At 44.4% G+C, this 16,893-nt stretch overlaps 1 protein-coding gene across 1 annotated transcript in view; it reads left to right on the plus strand.

Annotated features, from left to right (window-relative positions):
- The window catches only part of LOC118360890 (UHRF1-binding protein 1-like), a 71,042-nt gene that overhangs the window by 38,548 nt on the left and 15,601 nt on the right, over nt 1–16,893 (plus strand). Inside the window, exons 6-12 of the mRNA XM_035740427.2 lie at nt 153–293; nt 510–680; nt 7,389–7,572; nt 7,915–8,001; nt 15,244–15,414; nt 15,527–15,663; nt 16,712–16,853. Coding sequence (XP_035596320.1) covers nt 153–293; nt 510–680; nt 7,389–7,572; nt 7,915–8,001; nt 15,244–15,414; nt 15,527–15,663; nt 16,712–16,853 — 1,033 coding nt within the window. The remainder of the gene's footprint in view (nt 1–152; nt 294–509; nt 681–7,388; nt 7,573–7,914; nt 8,002–15,243; nt 15,415–15,526; nt 15,664–16,711; nt 16,854–16,893) is intronic.

Consider the following 16,893-nt stretch of genomic DNA (forward strand, 5'->3'; position numbering starts at 1 on the left):
TAGAAATGACCTCGTTTACATGGTCTCCCTGTTTTTCTCGTAAAGAGACTTTTAGGCCAGTGTACTTGTAGCTCGTCCCATCCCATCCCTAATATGTATATACGTGTGTCTGTGTCTTTGTCTGTCTGTGTATGTTTTGTGCAACTCCCCAGGTTTTGACGTTTAAGGAGATCAACTGGCAGAGTCTGCGTATAGAGGCTGATGCCATAGAGAGTGAAGACCAGGACCTGGGCAGTATCCCACTACGCCTCATTACCAACCAGGGACGCATCCGCATCGCCCTGAAGCGCAGGGTAAGACTGGGCCATGGGTAGGCCAGGGAGGGTGGGGTTTACTTGATGTGACGTTTCCCCAACAGTTTAACCACGTTACATTTTATTTTTCAAATGCAACTGTTCTCAAGGTGCTTCAGAGTAAATAAACACATAGTCATTGTATGAATGTAAAATTGCTTCCTCTGTAACATGATGACTAACTAGGTTTCTCCTCTGTCTTTAATCATATCCCAGGTGAAGGACTGTAATGTTCTGGCCTCGAAGCTGCTCTTCATTTTGGACGACCTGCTGTGGGTGCTGACGGACTCTCAGCTCAAAGCTGTCATCCACTACGCCAAGTCCCTGAGTGAGGCCATGGAGAAGTCTGCCCAGCAGAGGAAGAATATGGCTGCAGAGTCTCTACAGGTACCGTCCTCCCGCCTTCCTTTTATATGTAGTCTGCAGCCTGCACTTATTTTGTGCTACAGTTCTATTTCAAATGTAGCTATATTCAGTGGCGACCCGTCATTCAGGGTAGGTGGGGCAGAGCCTGAGCCAAATCTGTTTTGAGCCCTGCATATTTAGCTAAAACAAATAAAACATGTATTTATTCTCTGTGTGCCTGTTTTGGATGTTATTTTGGCATTCATTCGTGTCACATATCAGTTTGCAAACAATGTAAAAAATACAAAATCATCGTTGAGTTAATAAAGCTGCATACGAACGTGGTATCTTTCTTGAATAAGGCAGCTCCAAAATGCAGGTGTTTCAGACGAGCTCAGTGTTTTCTGTGGTGGAGGGGCAGCCAGCGGAAAATACTGAGTGTAAGTGTCGATAGTCTTCTGTAGCTGCACCGTGATTGGTTCAGTGTTCTGTCACTCATGGGGACACTACGTCACTGTAGAATCTACAGGGAGAGCTAGGCAGTTAAAGCCCCCTTGGGTGTTGCCAAAGATTTACATTAGAAATCAAATCAAGTTTTATTAGTCGCAGACACATATTTAGCAGATGCTATTTCGGGTGTTGCGAAATGCTTGTGTTACTAACTCCAACAGTGCAGTAGTATCTAGCAATTCACAACAATACACACAATTTAAAAGTAAAAGAATGGAGTTAACAAATATACCAATATTAGGACAAGCAATGTCGGAGTGACATTGACTGGAAAAAATAGAATACAGATTAAATGAGTCAAATTGTATTTAAACATTATTACAGTGACCAATGTTATCTTATTAAAGTAATCAGTGATTCCATATCTATGTAAACTCAGCAAAAAAAGGACCCTGTCTTTCAAAGATAATTTGTAAAAATCCAAATGACTTCACAGATCTTCATTGTAAAAGGTTTTAACACTGTTTCCCATGCTTGTTCAATGAACCATAAACAATTAATGAACATGCACCTGTGGAACGGTCGTTAAGACACTAACAGTTTACAGACGGTAGGCAATTAAAGTCACGGTTATGAAAGCCTAGGACACTAAAGAGGCCTTTCTACTGACTCTGAAAAACACCAAAAGAAAGATGCCCAGGGTCCCTGCTCATTTGCGTGAACGTGCCTTAGGCATGCTGCAAGGAGGCATGAGGACTGCAGATGTGGCCAGGGCAATACATTTCTATGTCCGTACTGTGAGACGCCTAAGACAGCACTACAGGGAGACAGGATGGACAGCTGATCGTCCTCACATTGGCAGGCCATGTGTAACAACACCTGTACAGGATCGGCACATCCGAACATCACACCTGCGGGACAGGTACAGGATGGCAACAACAACTGCCCGAGTTACACCAGGAAAGCACAATCCCTTCATCGGTGCTCAGACTGTCCGCAATAGGCTGAGAGAGGCTGGACTGAGGACTTGTAGGCATGTCCTCACCAGACATCGCCGGCAACAATGACGCCTATGGACACAAACACACCGTCGCCGGACCAGACAGGACTGGAAAAAAAGTGCTCTTCACTGACAAGTCGCGGTTTTGTCTCACCAGGGTTGATTGTTGGATTTGCGTTTATCGTCGAAGGAATGAGCGTTACACCGAGGCCTGTACTCTGGAGTGGGATCGATTTAGAGGTGGAGGGTCCGTCATGGTCTGGGGCGGTGTGTCACAGCATCATCGGACTGAGCTTGTTGTCATTGCAGGCAATCTCAACGCGGTGCGTTACAGGGAAGACATCCTCCTCCCTCATGTGGCACCCTTCCTGCGGGCTCATCCTGACATGATCCTCCAGCATGACAATGCCACCAGCCATACTGCTCGTTCTGTGCGTGATTTCTTACAAGACAGGAATGTCAGTGTTCTGTCATGGCCAACTAAGAACCCTGATCTCAATCCCACTGAGCACGTCTGGGACCTTGTTGGATCGGAGGGTGAGGGCTATGGCCATTCCCCCAGAAATGTCTTGCAGGTGCCTTGGTGGAAGAGTGGGGTAACATCTCACAGCAAGAACTGGAAAATCTGGTGCAGTCCATAAGGAGATGCACTGCAGTATTTAATGCAGCTCGTGGCTACACCAGATACTGACTGTTTAATTTGATTTTGACCTACCCTTTGTTCAGGGACACATTATTCCATTTCTGTTAGTCACATGTCTGTGGAACTTGTTCAGTTTATGTCTGAGTTGTTGAGTTCATGTTCATACAAATATTTACACGTTTAGTTTGCTGAAAATAAACGTAGTTGGTAGTGAATGGACGTTTCTTTTTTTGCTGAGTTTACATAGGGCAGCAGCCTCTAAGGTGCAGGGTTGAGTAACCGTGTGGTAGCCAGCTAGTGATGGCTATTTAACAGTCTGATGTCCTTGAGACAGAACCTGTTTTTCAGTCTCCCGGTCCCAGCTTTGATGCACCTGTACTGATGATAGCGGGGTGAACAGGCCGTGGCTCGGGTGGTTGATATCCTTTTTGGTCTTCCTGTGACATCAGGTGCTGTAGGTGTCCTGGAGGTCAGGCAGTGTGCCTCCGGTGATATGTTGGGCAGACCGCACCACCCACTGGAGAGCCCTGCGGTTGCGGGCGGTGCAGTTGCCGTATCAGGCGGTGATACAGCCCGACAGGATGTTCTCAATTGTGCATCTGTAAAAGATTCAGGGTCTTCGGGGCCGAGGACCTGGAAGCTTTTCACCTTCTCCACTGCGGTCCCATCGATGTGGATGGGGCGTGCTCTCTCTGCTGTCTCCTGAAGTCCACAATCAGCTCCTTTGTTTTGTTGACGTTGAGGGAGAGGTTATTTCCCTGCCAACACTACTCCCTGTAGGCTGTCTCATCACTGTTGGTAATCAGGCATACTACTGTTGTATCATCTGCAATCTTGATGATTGAGCAGTAGGCATGCGTGGCCACGCAGTCATGAGTGAACAGGGAGTACAGGAGTGGGCTGAGCACACACCCTTGTGGGGACCCTGTGTTGAGGATCAGCATAGTGGAGGTCTTGTTTTCTACCTTCACCACCTGGGGGCAGCCCGACAGGGCGGGGTTCAGACCCAGGTCCCCGAGCTTAATGATGTGGAGGATACTGTGGTGTTGAAGGCTGAGCAGTAATGAGTGAACATCATACTTACATAGGTATTCCTCTTGTCCAGATGGGATATGGCAGTGTAATTGGTGGTGATTGCATCATCTGGGGCTGTATGCAAATTGAAGTGGGTCTAGGGCAGGAGTGGGCAATTCCAGTCCTCGAGGGCCTGATTGGTGTCACAATTTTGCACCAACCTCAGCAAACACACCTGACTCCAATAATCACCTAATCATGATCTTCTATTTAGAATGAAATTTGATTAATCAGCTGTGTTTGCTAGGGATGGAGAAAAAGTGTGACACCAATCAGGCACTTGAGGACTGGAGTTGCCCACACCTGGTCTAGGGTGTCAGGTAAGGTGGAAGTGATATGATCCTTAACTAGCCTCTTAAAGCACTTAGAAGTGAGTGCTACGCGGTGATAGTCATTTAGTTCAGTTACCTTTGCTTTCTTGCGTACAGGAACAATGAAGAACATCTTGAAGCAAGTGGGGGCATCAGACTGGGATAGGGAGAAAATTAATACTTCTGTAAACTGGTCTGCGCATGCTCTGAGGGAGCGTCTATGGATGCCGTCTGGGCCAGCAGCCTTGCGAGGGTTAACACGCTTAAATAAATGTCTTACTCATGTCGGCCATGGAGAACGAGAGCCCACAGTCCTTGGAAGCTGGCCACGTCGGTGGCACTGTGTTATCCTCAAAGCGAGTGCAGAAGGTGTTTAGCTTGTCCAGGAGCAAGACACCGTGTCTGTGACTTGGCTGGTGATCCCTTCGTAATCCATGATTGTCTGGAATCCACCACCACTCTCACCTTACCAGGATCCATCTGGACACTCCCAGCAGAGATGATGTACCCCAGAAAGGGGATGGCGGAGCGATGGAACACTCACTTCTCTGCCTTGATAAACAGCTGGTTGTCCAGGAGGCAGGCGTTGAAGAACCTGTCGGACATGGAGCACACGTTCTTGGGGGGAGCGAGAGAAGATGAGGGTGTCATCAATGTAGATGAAGACGAACTGGTTCAACATGTCGCGGAGAACATCATTCACCAGAGCCTGGAACACAGCAGGGGCGTTGGTGAGGCCAAATGGCATGACCAAATACTCATAGTGGCCACTGGCTGTGTTCGCTGCTCTGGCCCCCCAATGGTGGAACAAACTCCCTCACGACGCCAGGACAGCGGAGTCAATCACCACCTTCCGGAGACACCTGAAACCCCACCTCTTTAAGGAATACCTAGGATAGGATAAGTAATCCTTCTCACCCCCCTTTAAGATTTAGATGCACTATTGTAAAGTGACTGTTCCACTGGATGTCATAAGGTGAATGCACCAATTTGTAAGTCGCTCTGGATAAGAGCGTCTGCTAAATGACTTAAATGTAAATGTTGAAGGCGGTCTTCTACTCATCCCCCTCCCGTATCCGCACCAGGTGGTAGGCGTTCCGTAGATCCAGATTGGAAAACACGGTGGCCCCCTGGAGCAGCTCGAGGCCGAGGAGATGAGTGGTAGCGGGTAGCGGTTCTTCACCGCTATGTCATTGAGTCCCTGGTAGTCGATGCACGGGCACAGAGACGACGAAGGACATATAAATCCTGCAGCTTGGGAGTCCCCAATGTAGGTGTCCATAGCCTTAGTCTCCGGTCCCGACAGCGAGTACAGTCGTCCCCCGGGCGGAGTGGTGCTAGGTAGAAGGTCAATCCCGCAGTTATATAGTCGGTGCAGCGGATTCGAAGTGGCCCGGGCCTTGTTGAACACCTCCCGAAGGTCCTCGTACTCCATGGGAATGGTGGAGAGGTCCGGGGCACCTTCCGAGCCCCCAGGAAGACGTCCCGGGGCAGGTTGCGCTGACCTCAGACACTGGGCGTGGTAAAACGGACTCCAGCCCATGATGGCACCAGTAGATGAGGGGATTGTGTCGCTGGAGCCAGGAGAATCCCAATACCACGGGAATCTGAGGAGACTTGATGAGCAGGAATTGAATAATCTTGCTGTGATTCCCTGACACCCGTAGGTTGATGGGAGTGGTAATATGAGTGACCTGGCCTATAGAGCGCCTATCCAGCGCTCTAACTTCCATGGGAGTGGAGAGAGGCTGCTCGGAAGCCAGGGTAGCATCCAAAAAACTGTCATCGGCCCCAGAGTCAATGAGGACCCGGAGAGTTTTAGACTGGCTTCCCCACAGCAGAATGCCATGAACAGGGGTGCGAGCAAGGGAAGTGGGAAAGTTCTCCATATGACCCACCAAAGTACTCATTCCTACCAGTGAGCCTGATCTCTTTAAAGGACAAGAGGACACAAAATGACCAAGAGTCTTGCAACACAGACAATTCCTAATGTTGATCCTGTATTGCCGTTCTGCAGCTCTACCTAGTTGCATAGGCTTGGGAAGCGGTGACTCAGCCGTCTCCGGCGACTCTGGGGGAAGGTCTGGAGACCTCGGGTTCTCTCGGCAACGGGATCATCAGAGACTTCCGGGACGACTCGGAGGCAAGGTGGAATCCCTGGACGAGCGAGCGAAGTTGAATTTCCTTTCCCTCCGTCATTCCTGTAGTCGCCCATCGATTTGGATGGTCAAAGCGATGAGAGAATCGATATCCCGAGCAGCAAGCTCGTCCTTGACCTCCTCCGAGACTCTGTGCAGGAACATATTGAACAGTGCTTCCTGGTTCCAAGCACTCTCCGCTGCCAATGTGCGGAAATCCACTCTAGTCAGCCACACTGCAGGAGTCCTGCCGAAGCTGGATTAGCCCCCGGGCAGCTTCTCTCCCGGAGAATGGGGCGTAAAAAACATTATTCACCTCTCCCACAAACCCCTCCTCATAATGCATGTAACCCAAACTGTTCACACCCCATTTGTTAGAGTAAATCAAACATTTTATGATACTTGATTGACTCAACAAAATCAATGGGGGCCCTCTTGGGGTCGAGGCTCTTAATCAGTACAAAGGTAAGACCCAGATGCCGACCGTGTCGAAGGAACAGGTTGGCAGGCAGGCTCAGGGGCAGGCAGAGTGGTCAGGCGGGCGGGCTCAGGGTCAGGACAGGCAAGGGTCAAAACCAGGAGGATGAGAAAAGAGAGACTGTGGAAAAGTAGGAGCTGATACAAAAAACGCTGGTTGACTTGACAAACAAGACGAACTGGCAACAGACAAACAGCGGACACCTGTATAAATACACAGGGGATAATGGGGAAGATGGGTGACACCTGGAGGGGGGTGGAGACGATCACAAAGACAGGTGAAACAGATCATGGTGTGACATCCTTGGGCACATAATCTGGCCATGGTAATTAGAAGATTTAGATGACTGGTTATTATATTTGACCTAAAAAGCTAACATGAGCTAGTTGATCAACTGGACATTTCTGACAGGTTATAGTAGCTCCATAAGTTCTGTCAGTGAATGACAAACTGCCCATGCATTACCACATTTCAAACTCTAACTACTCTCAACAGCAGTAGCCTAAGGTAAAAGCCTGACTAATTTCCAAAATGTGTTGGGACCCATGGTCGGTATTGACCCTGTTCTGGGTCCGCCTGTTGAGTATGGCTGGTCTAGATATTATAATAGTCTTTGTGATAGTTAGAGATAATAATGGTATGATTTTGTGTTACAGACTGCACCCCCATCCCCTGGTATCCACAATCTATGGACAGACCCTTCACCCCCTCCCAGCGTTGGTGTACCCAGTACCCTGGACCAATACTTTGATCAACACGACGTCAAAGAGTCCTCCTACCACACCTTCATCTCTCGTCTAGACCTGCACATATGCAACGACAGCTCCTCAACAGACCCCGGTTAGTCCCACAGACTATCCCAGACACCTCAAAAATTTCAGTGCACAGAATTAGCCTATAACAAAGGTCAAATAGGGGTTACTTATATTTTCCCTGTTTCACACATGTACAAGTGTGTAACCTGTACAAGTGTGTGGTGCGATATGGACATTTGTTTTTGCATATCCTACTCCCCCTGAGACACCCTCAGAGAGTATGACCTTTTCTGCCTGTAGAGATCCAATCTATACTTTCTGGTTGTCCTAATACTCTTTAATTAAAACAATTAGGATCTTGATGGTGGAATTTAGTTTAGTCAGAGGTGAACAAAGCTTTTGACCTCTGCCTTCTCATGTCACACAGATGAGCCTCCACCTCCAGGCTCCCAGGGTGCAATGCAGTTGACCTTCCGCAAGCTGGGTTTTGACTACTACCCCATCCACCGGCCCGGTGAGTGTACTTCAGTGTTTCCGCTGCAGTCATTTATATATTGTGCTGCGCTACGGCAAAGTCATATGAAACATGACTAAATATTTCTGCCGAGGCGCCCTTGGAAGATGATAGAACAGTCCACATTTACTTCTCCTTTGCAAACAAAACGAGTAAGGAATGGAAAAACCAGACAACCCCATAGTGGAATAGTTAACTGTTACAGGAATTAAATTGCTGTATGTTTTAATACCCAATTAAAATTAAACACTCTGTCAATTCATAAGGATTTGTAAGACCCTTATTCTATAATAATGGACAGAGCCCAGTCTTAAAGTTAATCAGCAGAGTTTATTCACGAGAGTACTGAATACGATACAGTTTACCACAGGTTATAAACTGAAAATGATGTCATTAGTTTCAGCACCAACCCGTGCCATCTCCGTTCCAGTACAAAGGCTGTATCTCAAGCTTTCCCACATCCTTCTCCCTACCAATTTAATATAATTTACGAGCCAAGGTCTTCTCGTGTAGATAAGCATTCTAGCCAGTCTGAAGATATTGTTAATTAATTTCTACCAAGGAACAGACAGTCATTGTTCTAACTCTTGACCACATTCACACACATTATATTCAGTACTGGGATCAAGAAAGAAAACTCATACATATACAGCAAAATAATAGTATTCTGATTAGTACATATACAGTAACATAATAGTATTCTGATTAGTCAGTCCTGATTGAAATGTATACATAATTAGTCATCATTGATAAAAATTCCCTTAACATTAACCTATTTATCTTGTCAGCTTGTTGTTGTGTGTGCTATGTGAGAGAGAGATTCCTCTTGAGCATTCACGAGTGCCATAGGGAGGGAAACATGCATTCTGACAAGCAGTCAATGCACAAAAATGCAGCCATGGGGAAAACAACAGTTTTAATTAGAGGTCAACTGATTAATCCGCATAACAATCGGTTTTCATAACAATCGGTAATCAGCCTTTTTGGATTCCGATTATGGCCGATTACATTGGCCGATTACATCTTTGATAGAGCAGTCTGACTGAGCGGTGGTAGGCAGCAGCAGGCTCGTAAGCATTAATTCAAACAGCAATTTACTGCGTTCGCAAGCAGCTCTTAGCAATGCTTGAATCACAGCGCTGTTTATGACTTCAAGCCTATCAACTCCTGAGATTAGGCTGGCAATACTAAAGTGGCTATAAGAACATCCAATAGTCAAAGGTATATGAAATACAAATGGTATAGAAAGAATTCCTAATTCCTGCGGCTGAACATGAAAGGGGTTCCTTCGTTATTTTACCATTCATGTCTTCCATAGGGTATGTCTTGATCTACTTCAAATAAGGTCTGCATAGTGTGCAGGCTTAAACCGCCTAGGTGTTTTGAAACTCTTGTAAATCTCACTAGGATAAGGTAATGTTTGTAAACGTATGTTAATAAATCCACCCCACAAAAATAATATTTGTTTATATTTAGCCAATATTGATCAGAGTTACCTTGTCCTATGGATATCTACACAGATATCAAATTGACAAGGTGGTGTAAGACTACATGAAACATATACCTTATTTGAAGTGAATCTAAAAATATCCCTTGGAAAAAATGAATGAAGGAACCACTTTTCAGATTTTGCTGGAAGGTGTCATGGGAATTATGACTCACACTTTGGTAGTCAATTCTTACCATACCCATTATTAAAATAAGATTTCCTGCATATAGAAATTACAGTTTTTGTTTTCAACATTCATCACAGGTAACTTGTCTTGGATGTGTGCTGAGGGTAGTTTTCCCATTGGAAGGTGACACTTCACCCCAGTCTGAGGTCCTGCCTTTGAAAAATATCCCCACAGCGTGATGCTGACACCACCTAGCTTCACCGTAGGGATGGTGCCAGGTTTCCTCCAGACGTGACTCTTGGCATTCAGGCCAAAGAGTATAATCTTGGTTTCATCAGACCAGATAATCTTGTTTCTCATGGTCTGAGAGTCCTTTAGGTGCCTTTTGGCAAACTCTTGGAGACATTTACATTTACATTTAAGTCATTTAGCAGATGCTCTTATCCAGAGCGACTTACAAATTGGTGCATTCACCTTATGACACCATAACCAGCTATGGATGCTGGAAGTACAGTGGATTCTCTAAGCTGTCACAGACATTGACTTGCTATAGGTGCGACTGAGCACAGACACATTCAGAAAACACACACGTGTCCAGTGATTTTAATGCAGGGAAACTGAAATCCGTTTTACCTCATTTTGACCAGCATGTCACCTGTGCAACTAGAGGGGAAAAACTCTAGATCACTTTACTCCACACACAGAAATGCATAAACTCTAGATCACTTTACTCCACACACAGAAATGCATAAACTCTAGATCACTTTACTCCACACACAGAAATGCATAAACTCTAGATCACTTTACTCCACACACAGAAATGCATAAACTCGAGATCACTTTACTCCACACACAGAAATGCATAAACTCTAAATCACTTTACTCCACACACAGAAATGCATAAACTCGAGATCACTTTACTCCACACACAGAAATGCATAAACTCTAAATCACTTTACTCCACACACAGAAATGCATAAACTCTAGATCACTTTACTCCACACACAGAAATGCATAAACTCTAGATCACTTCACTCCACACACAGAAATGCATAAATTCTAGATCACTTTACTCCACACACAGAAATGCATAAACTCTAGATCACTTTACTCCACACACAGAAATGCATAAACTCTACATCACTTTACTCCACACACAGAAATGTATAAACTCTAGAACACTTTACTCCACACACAGAAATGCATAAACTCTAGATCACTTTACTCCACACACAGAAATGCATAAACTCTAAATCACTTTACTCCACACACAGAAATGCATAAACTCTAGATCACTTTACTCCACACACAGAAATGCATAAACTCTAGATCACTTTACTCCACACACAGAAATGCATAAACTCTAGATCACTTTACTCCACACACAGAAATGCATAAACTCTAGATCACTTTACTCCACACACAGAAATGCATAAACTCTAGATCACTTTACTCCACACACAGAAATGCATAAACTCTAGATCACTTTACTCCACACACAGAAATGCATAAACTCTAGATCACTTTACTCCACACACAGAAATGCATAAACTCTAGATCACTTTACTCCACACACAGAAATGCATAAACTCTAGATCACTTTACTCCACACACAGAAATGCATAAACTCTAGATCACTTTACTCCACACACAGAAATGCATAAACTCTAGATCACTTTACTCCACACACAGAAATGCATAAACTCTAGATCACTTTACTCCACACACAGAAATGCATAAACTCTAGATCACTTTACTCCACACACAGAAATGCATAAACTCTAGATCACTTTACTCCACACACAGAAATGCATAAACTCTAGATCACTTTACTCCACACACAGAAATGCATAAACTCTAGATCACTTTACTCCACACACAGAAATGCATAAACTCTAGATCACTTTACTCCACACACAGAAATGCATAAACTCTAGATCACTTTACTCCACACACAGAAATGCATAAACTCTACATCACTTTACTCCACACACAGAAATGCATAAACTCTACATCACTTTACTCCACACACAGAAATGCATAAACTCTAGATCACTTTACTCCACACACAGAAATGCATAAACTCTAGATCACTTTACTCCACACACAGAAATGCATAAACTCTAGATCACTTTACTCCACACACAGAAATGCATAAACTCTAGATCACTTTACTCCACACACAGAAATGCATAAACTCTAGATCACTTTACTCCACACACAGAAATGCATAAACTCTAGATCACTTTACTCCATACACAGAAATGCATAAACTCTAGATCACTTTACTCCACACACAGAAATGCATAAACTCTAGATCACTTTACTCCACACACAGAAATGCATAAACTCTAGATCACTTTACTCCACACACAGAAATGCATAAACTCTAGATCACTTTAATCTACACACAGAAATGCATAAACTCTAGATCACTTTACTCCACACACAGAAATGCATAAACTCTAGATCACTTTACTCCACACACAGAAATGCATAAACTCTAGATCACTTTACTCCACACACAGAAATGCATAAACTCTAGATCACTTTACTCCACACACAGAAATGCATAAACTCTAGATCACTTTACTCCACACACAGAAATGCATAAACTCTAGATCACTTTACTCCACACACAGAAATGCATAAACTCTAGATCACTTTACTCCACACACAGAAATGCATAAACTCTAGATCACTTTACTCCACACACAGAAATGCATAAACTCTACATCACTTTACTCCACACACAGAAATGCATAAACTCTAGAACACTTTACTCCACACACAGAAATGCATAAACTCTAGATCACTTTACTCCACACACAGAAATGCATAAACTCTACATCACTTTACTCCACACACAGAAATGCATACAAGGCACTTCCTCACCCTCCCTTTGGCAAATTAGACCAGAAGTCCAGCTTACAAGAAAACTCTAATATGAAGAACCAGTGACTCGCTCAATATGAAAGTCTGATAAAGAGGAAGCTACAGGACTGTTTCGCTAGCACAGACTGGACACGTAAGGAACCAATCACTGTTAGTCTACACCTGTTGTTTACCAAGCATGTGACACATACAATTTGATTTGATTTGACCTAGCCATATCTGAACAGAGGGGGACTTTATATCTATATATTTCAACAGAGGGGGACATTAGTAGTTTGTGCCAGTCTCTTCCGCTAACATTTCACTCCTTGCTACCCCTTGTCATTTCCAATGAGACTGGCCTTTCGGCAATCTCAACGTTCAATATGCGCTGGATTTACCTCAGAGTTGTTCATTGGTTCATTGTTCATTGAGACCTTCAATGCTGCAGACATTTTTTGTTACCCTTCCCCAGATCTTTCCCTCGACACAATCCTGTCACAGAGCTCTACAGACAATTCCTTTGACCTCATGGCTTGGTTTTTTCTATGACATGCACTGTCACTGTGGAACCATATATATACAGGTGTGTTCCTTTCCAAATCATGTCCAATCATTTGAATTTACCACATGTGGACTTCAATCAGGTTGTAGAAACATCTCAAGGATGATCAATGGAAATAGGATGTACCTGAGCTCTGTTTTTTATTTGTAATACGTTTGCAAACATTTCTAAAAACCTGTTTTTGCTTTGTCATTATGGGGTATTGTGTGTAGATTGAGAACAACATTTTAGAACAAAGCTGTAACGTAACAAAATGCTTCTCAGTCCTACTTCAAAAATGACCCCCCCCTTCCCCGCAACCTTTTCGTCCCACTGCTACAACATTTTCCAGAGGAAACAAAACTAAGGAGATGATTGTGGACTTCAGGAAACAGCAGAGGGAACACCCCCCTATCCACATCGATGGAACAGTAGTGGAGAGGGTAGCTAGTTTTAAGTTCCTCGGCATACACATCACAGACAAACTGAATTGGTCCACTCACACTGACAGCGTCGTGAAGAAGGCGCAGCAGCGCCTATTCAACCTCAGGAGGCTGAAGAAATTCGGCTTGTCACCAAAAGCACTCACAAACCTCTACAGATGCACAATTGAGAGCATCCTGGCGGGCTGTATCACCGCCTGGTACGGCAACTGCTCCGCCCTCAACCGTAAGGCTCTCCAGAGGGTAGTGAGGACTGCACAACGCATCACCGGGGGCAAACTACCTGCCCTCCAGGACACCTACACCACCCGTTGTTACAGGAAGGCCATAAAGATCATCAAGGACATCAACCACCCGAACCACTGCCTGTTCACCCCGCTATCATCCAGAAGGCGAGGTCAGTACAGGTGCATCAAAGCTGGGACCGAGAGACTGAAAAACAGCTTCTATCTCAAGGCCATCAGACTGTTAAACAGCCACCACTAACAGTGAGTGGCTGCTGCCAACACACTGTCATTGACACTGACCCAACTCCAGCCATTTTAATAATGGGAATTGATGGGAATTATGTAAATATATCACTAGCCACTTTAAACAATGCTACCTTATATAATGTTACTTACCCTACATTATTAATCTCATATGCATATGTATATACTGTACTCTACATCATCGACTGCATCCTTATGTAACACATGTATCACTAGCCACTTTAACTATGCCACTTTGTTTACTTTGTCTACACACTCATCTCATATGTATATACTGTACTCGATACCATCTACTGTATGCTGCTCTGTACCATCACTCATTCATATATCCTTATGTACATATTCCTTATCCCCTTACACTGTGTATAAGACAGTAGTTTTGGAATTGTTAGTTAGATTACTTGTTGGTTATCACTGCATTGTCGGAACTAGAAGCACAAGCATTTCGCTACACTCGCATTTAACATCTGCTAACCATGTGTATGTGACAAATAAAATTTGATTTGATTTGATTTGATTTGGTGTACCTCCCCCTTTCTGTCAAGAGACTCGTGCTCCTATTTGTTATAATTAGAGTTGATGTTTATTCACTGCTGTCTAGATAGTGGTCCCACTGAACGTTCAACCTCCATTCAGACTTCTAGTAAGCCTCATCGACATTCATTCATGCAAACTAATAGCCTGGATGGAGAAGGTTGCATGCCCATTGCTATTATTCTCAGTGGAATTCCTCAACTATAGAATGTATAAAGCACCACAATCCCTTCCAGAACTCTGCACTTCACTTCATCTGTACTACTGGTCTGTTACACAATTACAGAAAACCCATTTTAAGGGAGAGTGGATTGGTTTGCTTGCGCAATCATGCAAAATCCCAGATCAAATAGTAAAACAGAATCTTTGGAGAAGTTGATATGTATAACTGGTATGTTTTTTTAATATTTGGATTAGTATGAGAGATGGGATTCTTTCAATAATAACCCTGGAGATGCACTGAACCCTATTGTATAACTCTAATGAATGACCTTTGTATGACATAACGTAGGGCTCCCGAGTGTCGCAGCGGTCTAAGGCACTGCATCTCAATGCTAGAGGCGTCACTACAGAGGCTGTATCACAACCGGCCGTGATTGGGAGTCCCATAGAACTTCGTACAATTGGCCCAGAATTGTCCGGGTTAGGGTTTGGCCGGGGTAGGCCGTCATTGTAAATAATCATTTGTTCTTAACTGACTTGCCTAGTTAAATAAAATAAAAATAACATTTGACCTGCAGCTGATGGCTGTCAGCACTGGGAGCGTCACTGTGGAGCAATGGAGGCCCGAGCCCAGTGGGCTTGCAGACTGCTGCAGGAGTTCCAGAGGAGGGTGGAGGCGTCAGGTATCCCTGGTCCACATTCTGAGATCCCCAACCAGGCCAAGGACTCCCCTGCCAAGAGGGCTCACGGTGAGATAAGGAAAGAGAAGGCTTTGATAGATACTGAACAGGAATGTTTGATGTGGTCTTTTTGTCCTCACTGTGCCATTACCAGGCCCCAATTGTCTCTCTCTTGACACAGATGGACAGCCCAGCCCCCCTGACAGGGATCAGAGCTCCAGGAGGAACTCAATAGCACCTCCTCCCCCGGGGAATCCTCTGAAGAGGCTCCGCTCTAGCTGTGTGGTGGTACGAATGGACGACCTTGATATCCATCAGGTGAGACTGTGCTTGCTTTCTGTTTTTAGCCAGCTAGCAAGTAGCCTACAGCCTATTGGCAGGCACAAAAAGAGGTAATGTAAAACAAACCTAAACTTTCATTACATGTAGCTATTATTAATAAATATGCAGTTGATTTTCTTTCAGATTAGTTTACAGTGGGGATGTTTTCAACATCATTCTTATTAGCCTTTACCACAAGTGGGAAGACAACATAAATAACATCTCCGCTGTCGCCCCCTTGTGAATGTTGCTATTTCATGGACAGGCAAAGTATCATGTTACCAAAAGGTGTGCGTTGCTCAAAAAAATTGTATTCCTCCCAAGTGCAAATCGACGTGCATGAACTGTGTGGACCGCTTAAGAGAGGAAATCCTTTTCACCTCGTCATGCTCCACCACCCTAAAGCATGTCAGCTGTGATGTAGAAAACCCCTGCCACCACAAATAAAGCTCAGTAGTTTCGTATTATCCAGCCATAGAAGAAAACTGATTTAAAATGCAGCATGACATGATTATGGGTATTTTTGGGTTGAGTTGAAAGTTGTTCCTTTCATACATTCGATGATCTATAGCAGGGGTCCCCAATTACATTCAGCCGTGCTCCAATATTTCCTTGAACGATGGTCGGGGGGCCGGAACATAGTTAGATCATTTGTACAATGCAATTTGACCGTAAGAAAGTAAAACAGATATCGTATTTGACAAAAACAGAATTATTTCAAACCTTGATTACATTGAGATACGATCGCATATGCCTGTATTTATGCATGTGAATACTTGGGAACAGATTTCCTAAATTGAAATCACTTTGAGCTTGGGGGTCCCAAATAAAATCACCCCCGGGCTGAATTTGGTCCGTCTTACGGAACCCTGGTGTATAGTTAGTACTGCATTGAGTAATTAAGATCCTCGTGAGTTCCGTTCACTCTGACAGTCAGAAAACTCATTACTTCACTCCTGCCGATTGTTACATTTTCGATGTGAGAAAAGCACTTTAGAGATCAATTTCACATGAATCATTATTGCCACCCCATCCCCTCACACAGGTGTCTACAGGGGGACGCCACAGCAAGAAGACCCAGTCCTTAATATCCTGTAACCGCAAGGCCCTGAACCTAGCAGACAATATACCAGCCATCCACCTGCAATTCACAGAGTATTACTTCCCTGACAACCCTGGTTTGCCTGGTATGAGCTGACCACATTGTGTGTTTATAGTAAACTGGTA

This window comes from Oncorhynchus keta, chromosome 28, assembly GCF_023373465.1.
Source record: "Oncorhynchus keta strain PuntledgeMale-10-30-2019 chromosome 28, Oket_V2, whole genome shotgun sequence".
NCBI classification, from domain to species: Eukaryota; Metazoa; Chordata; class Actinopteri; order Salmoniformes; family Salmonidae; genus Oncorhynchus; species Oncorhynchus keta.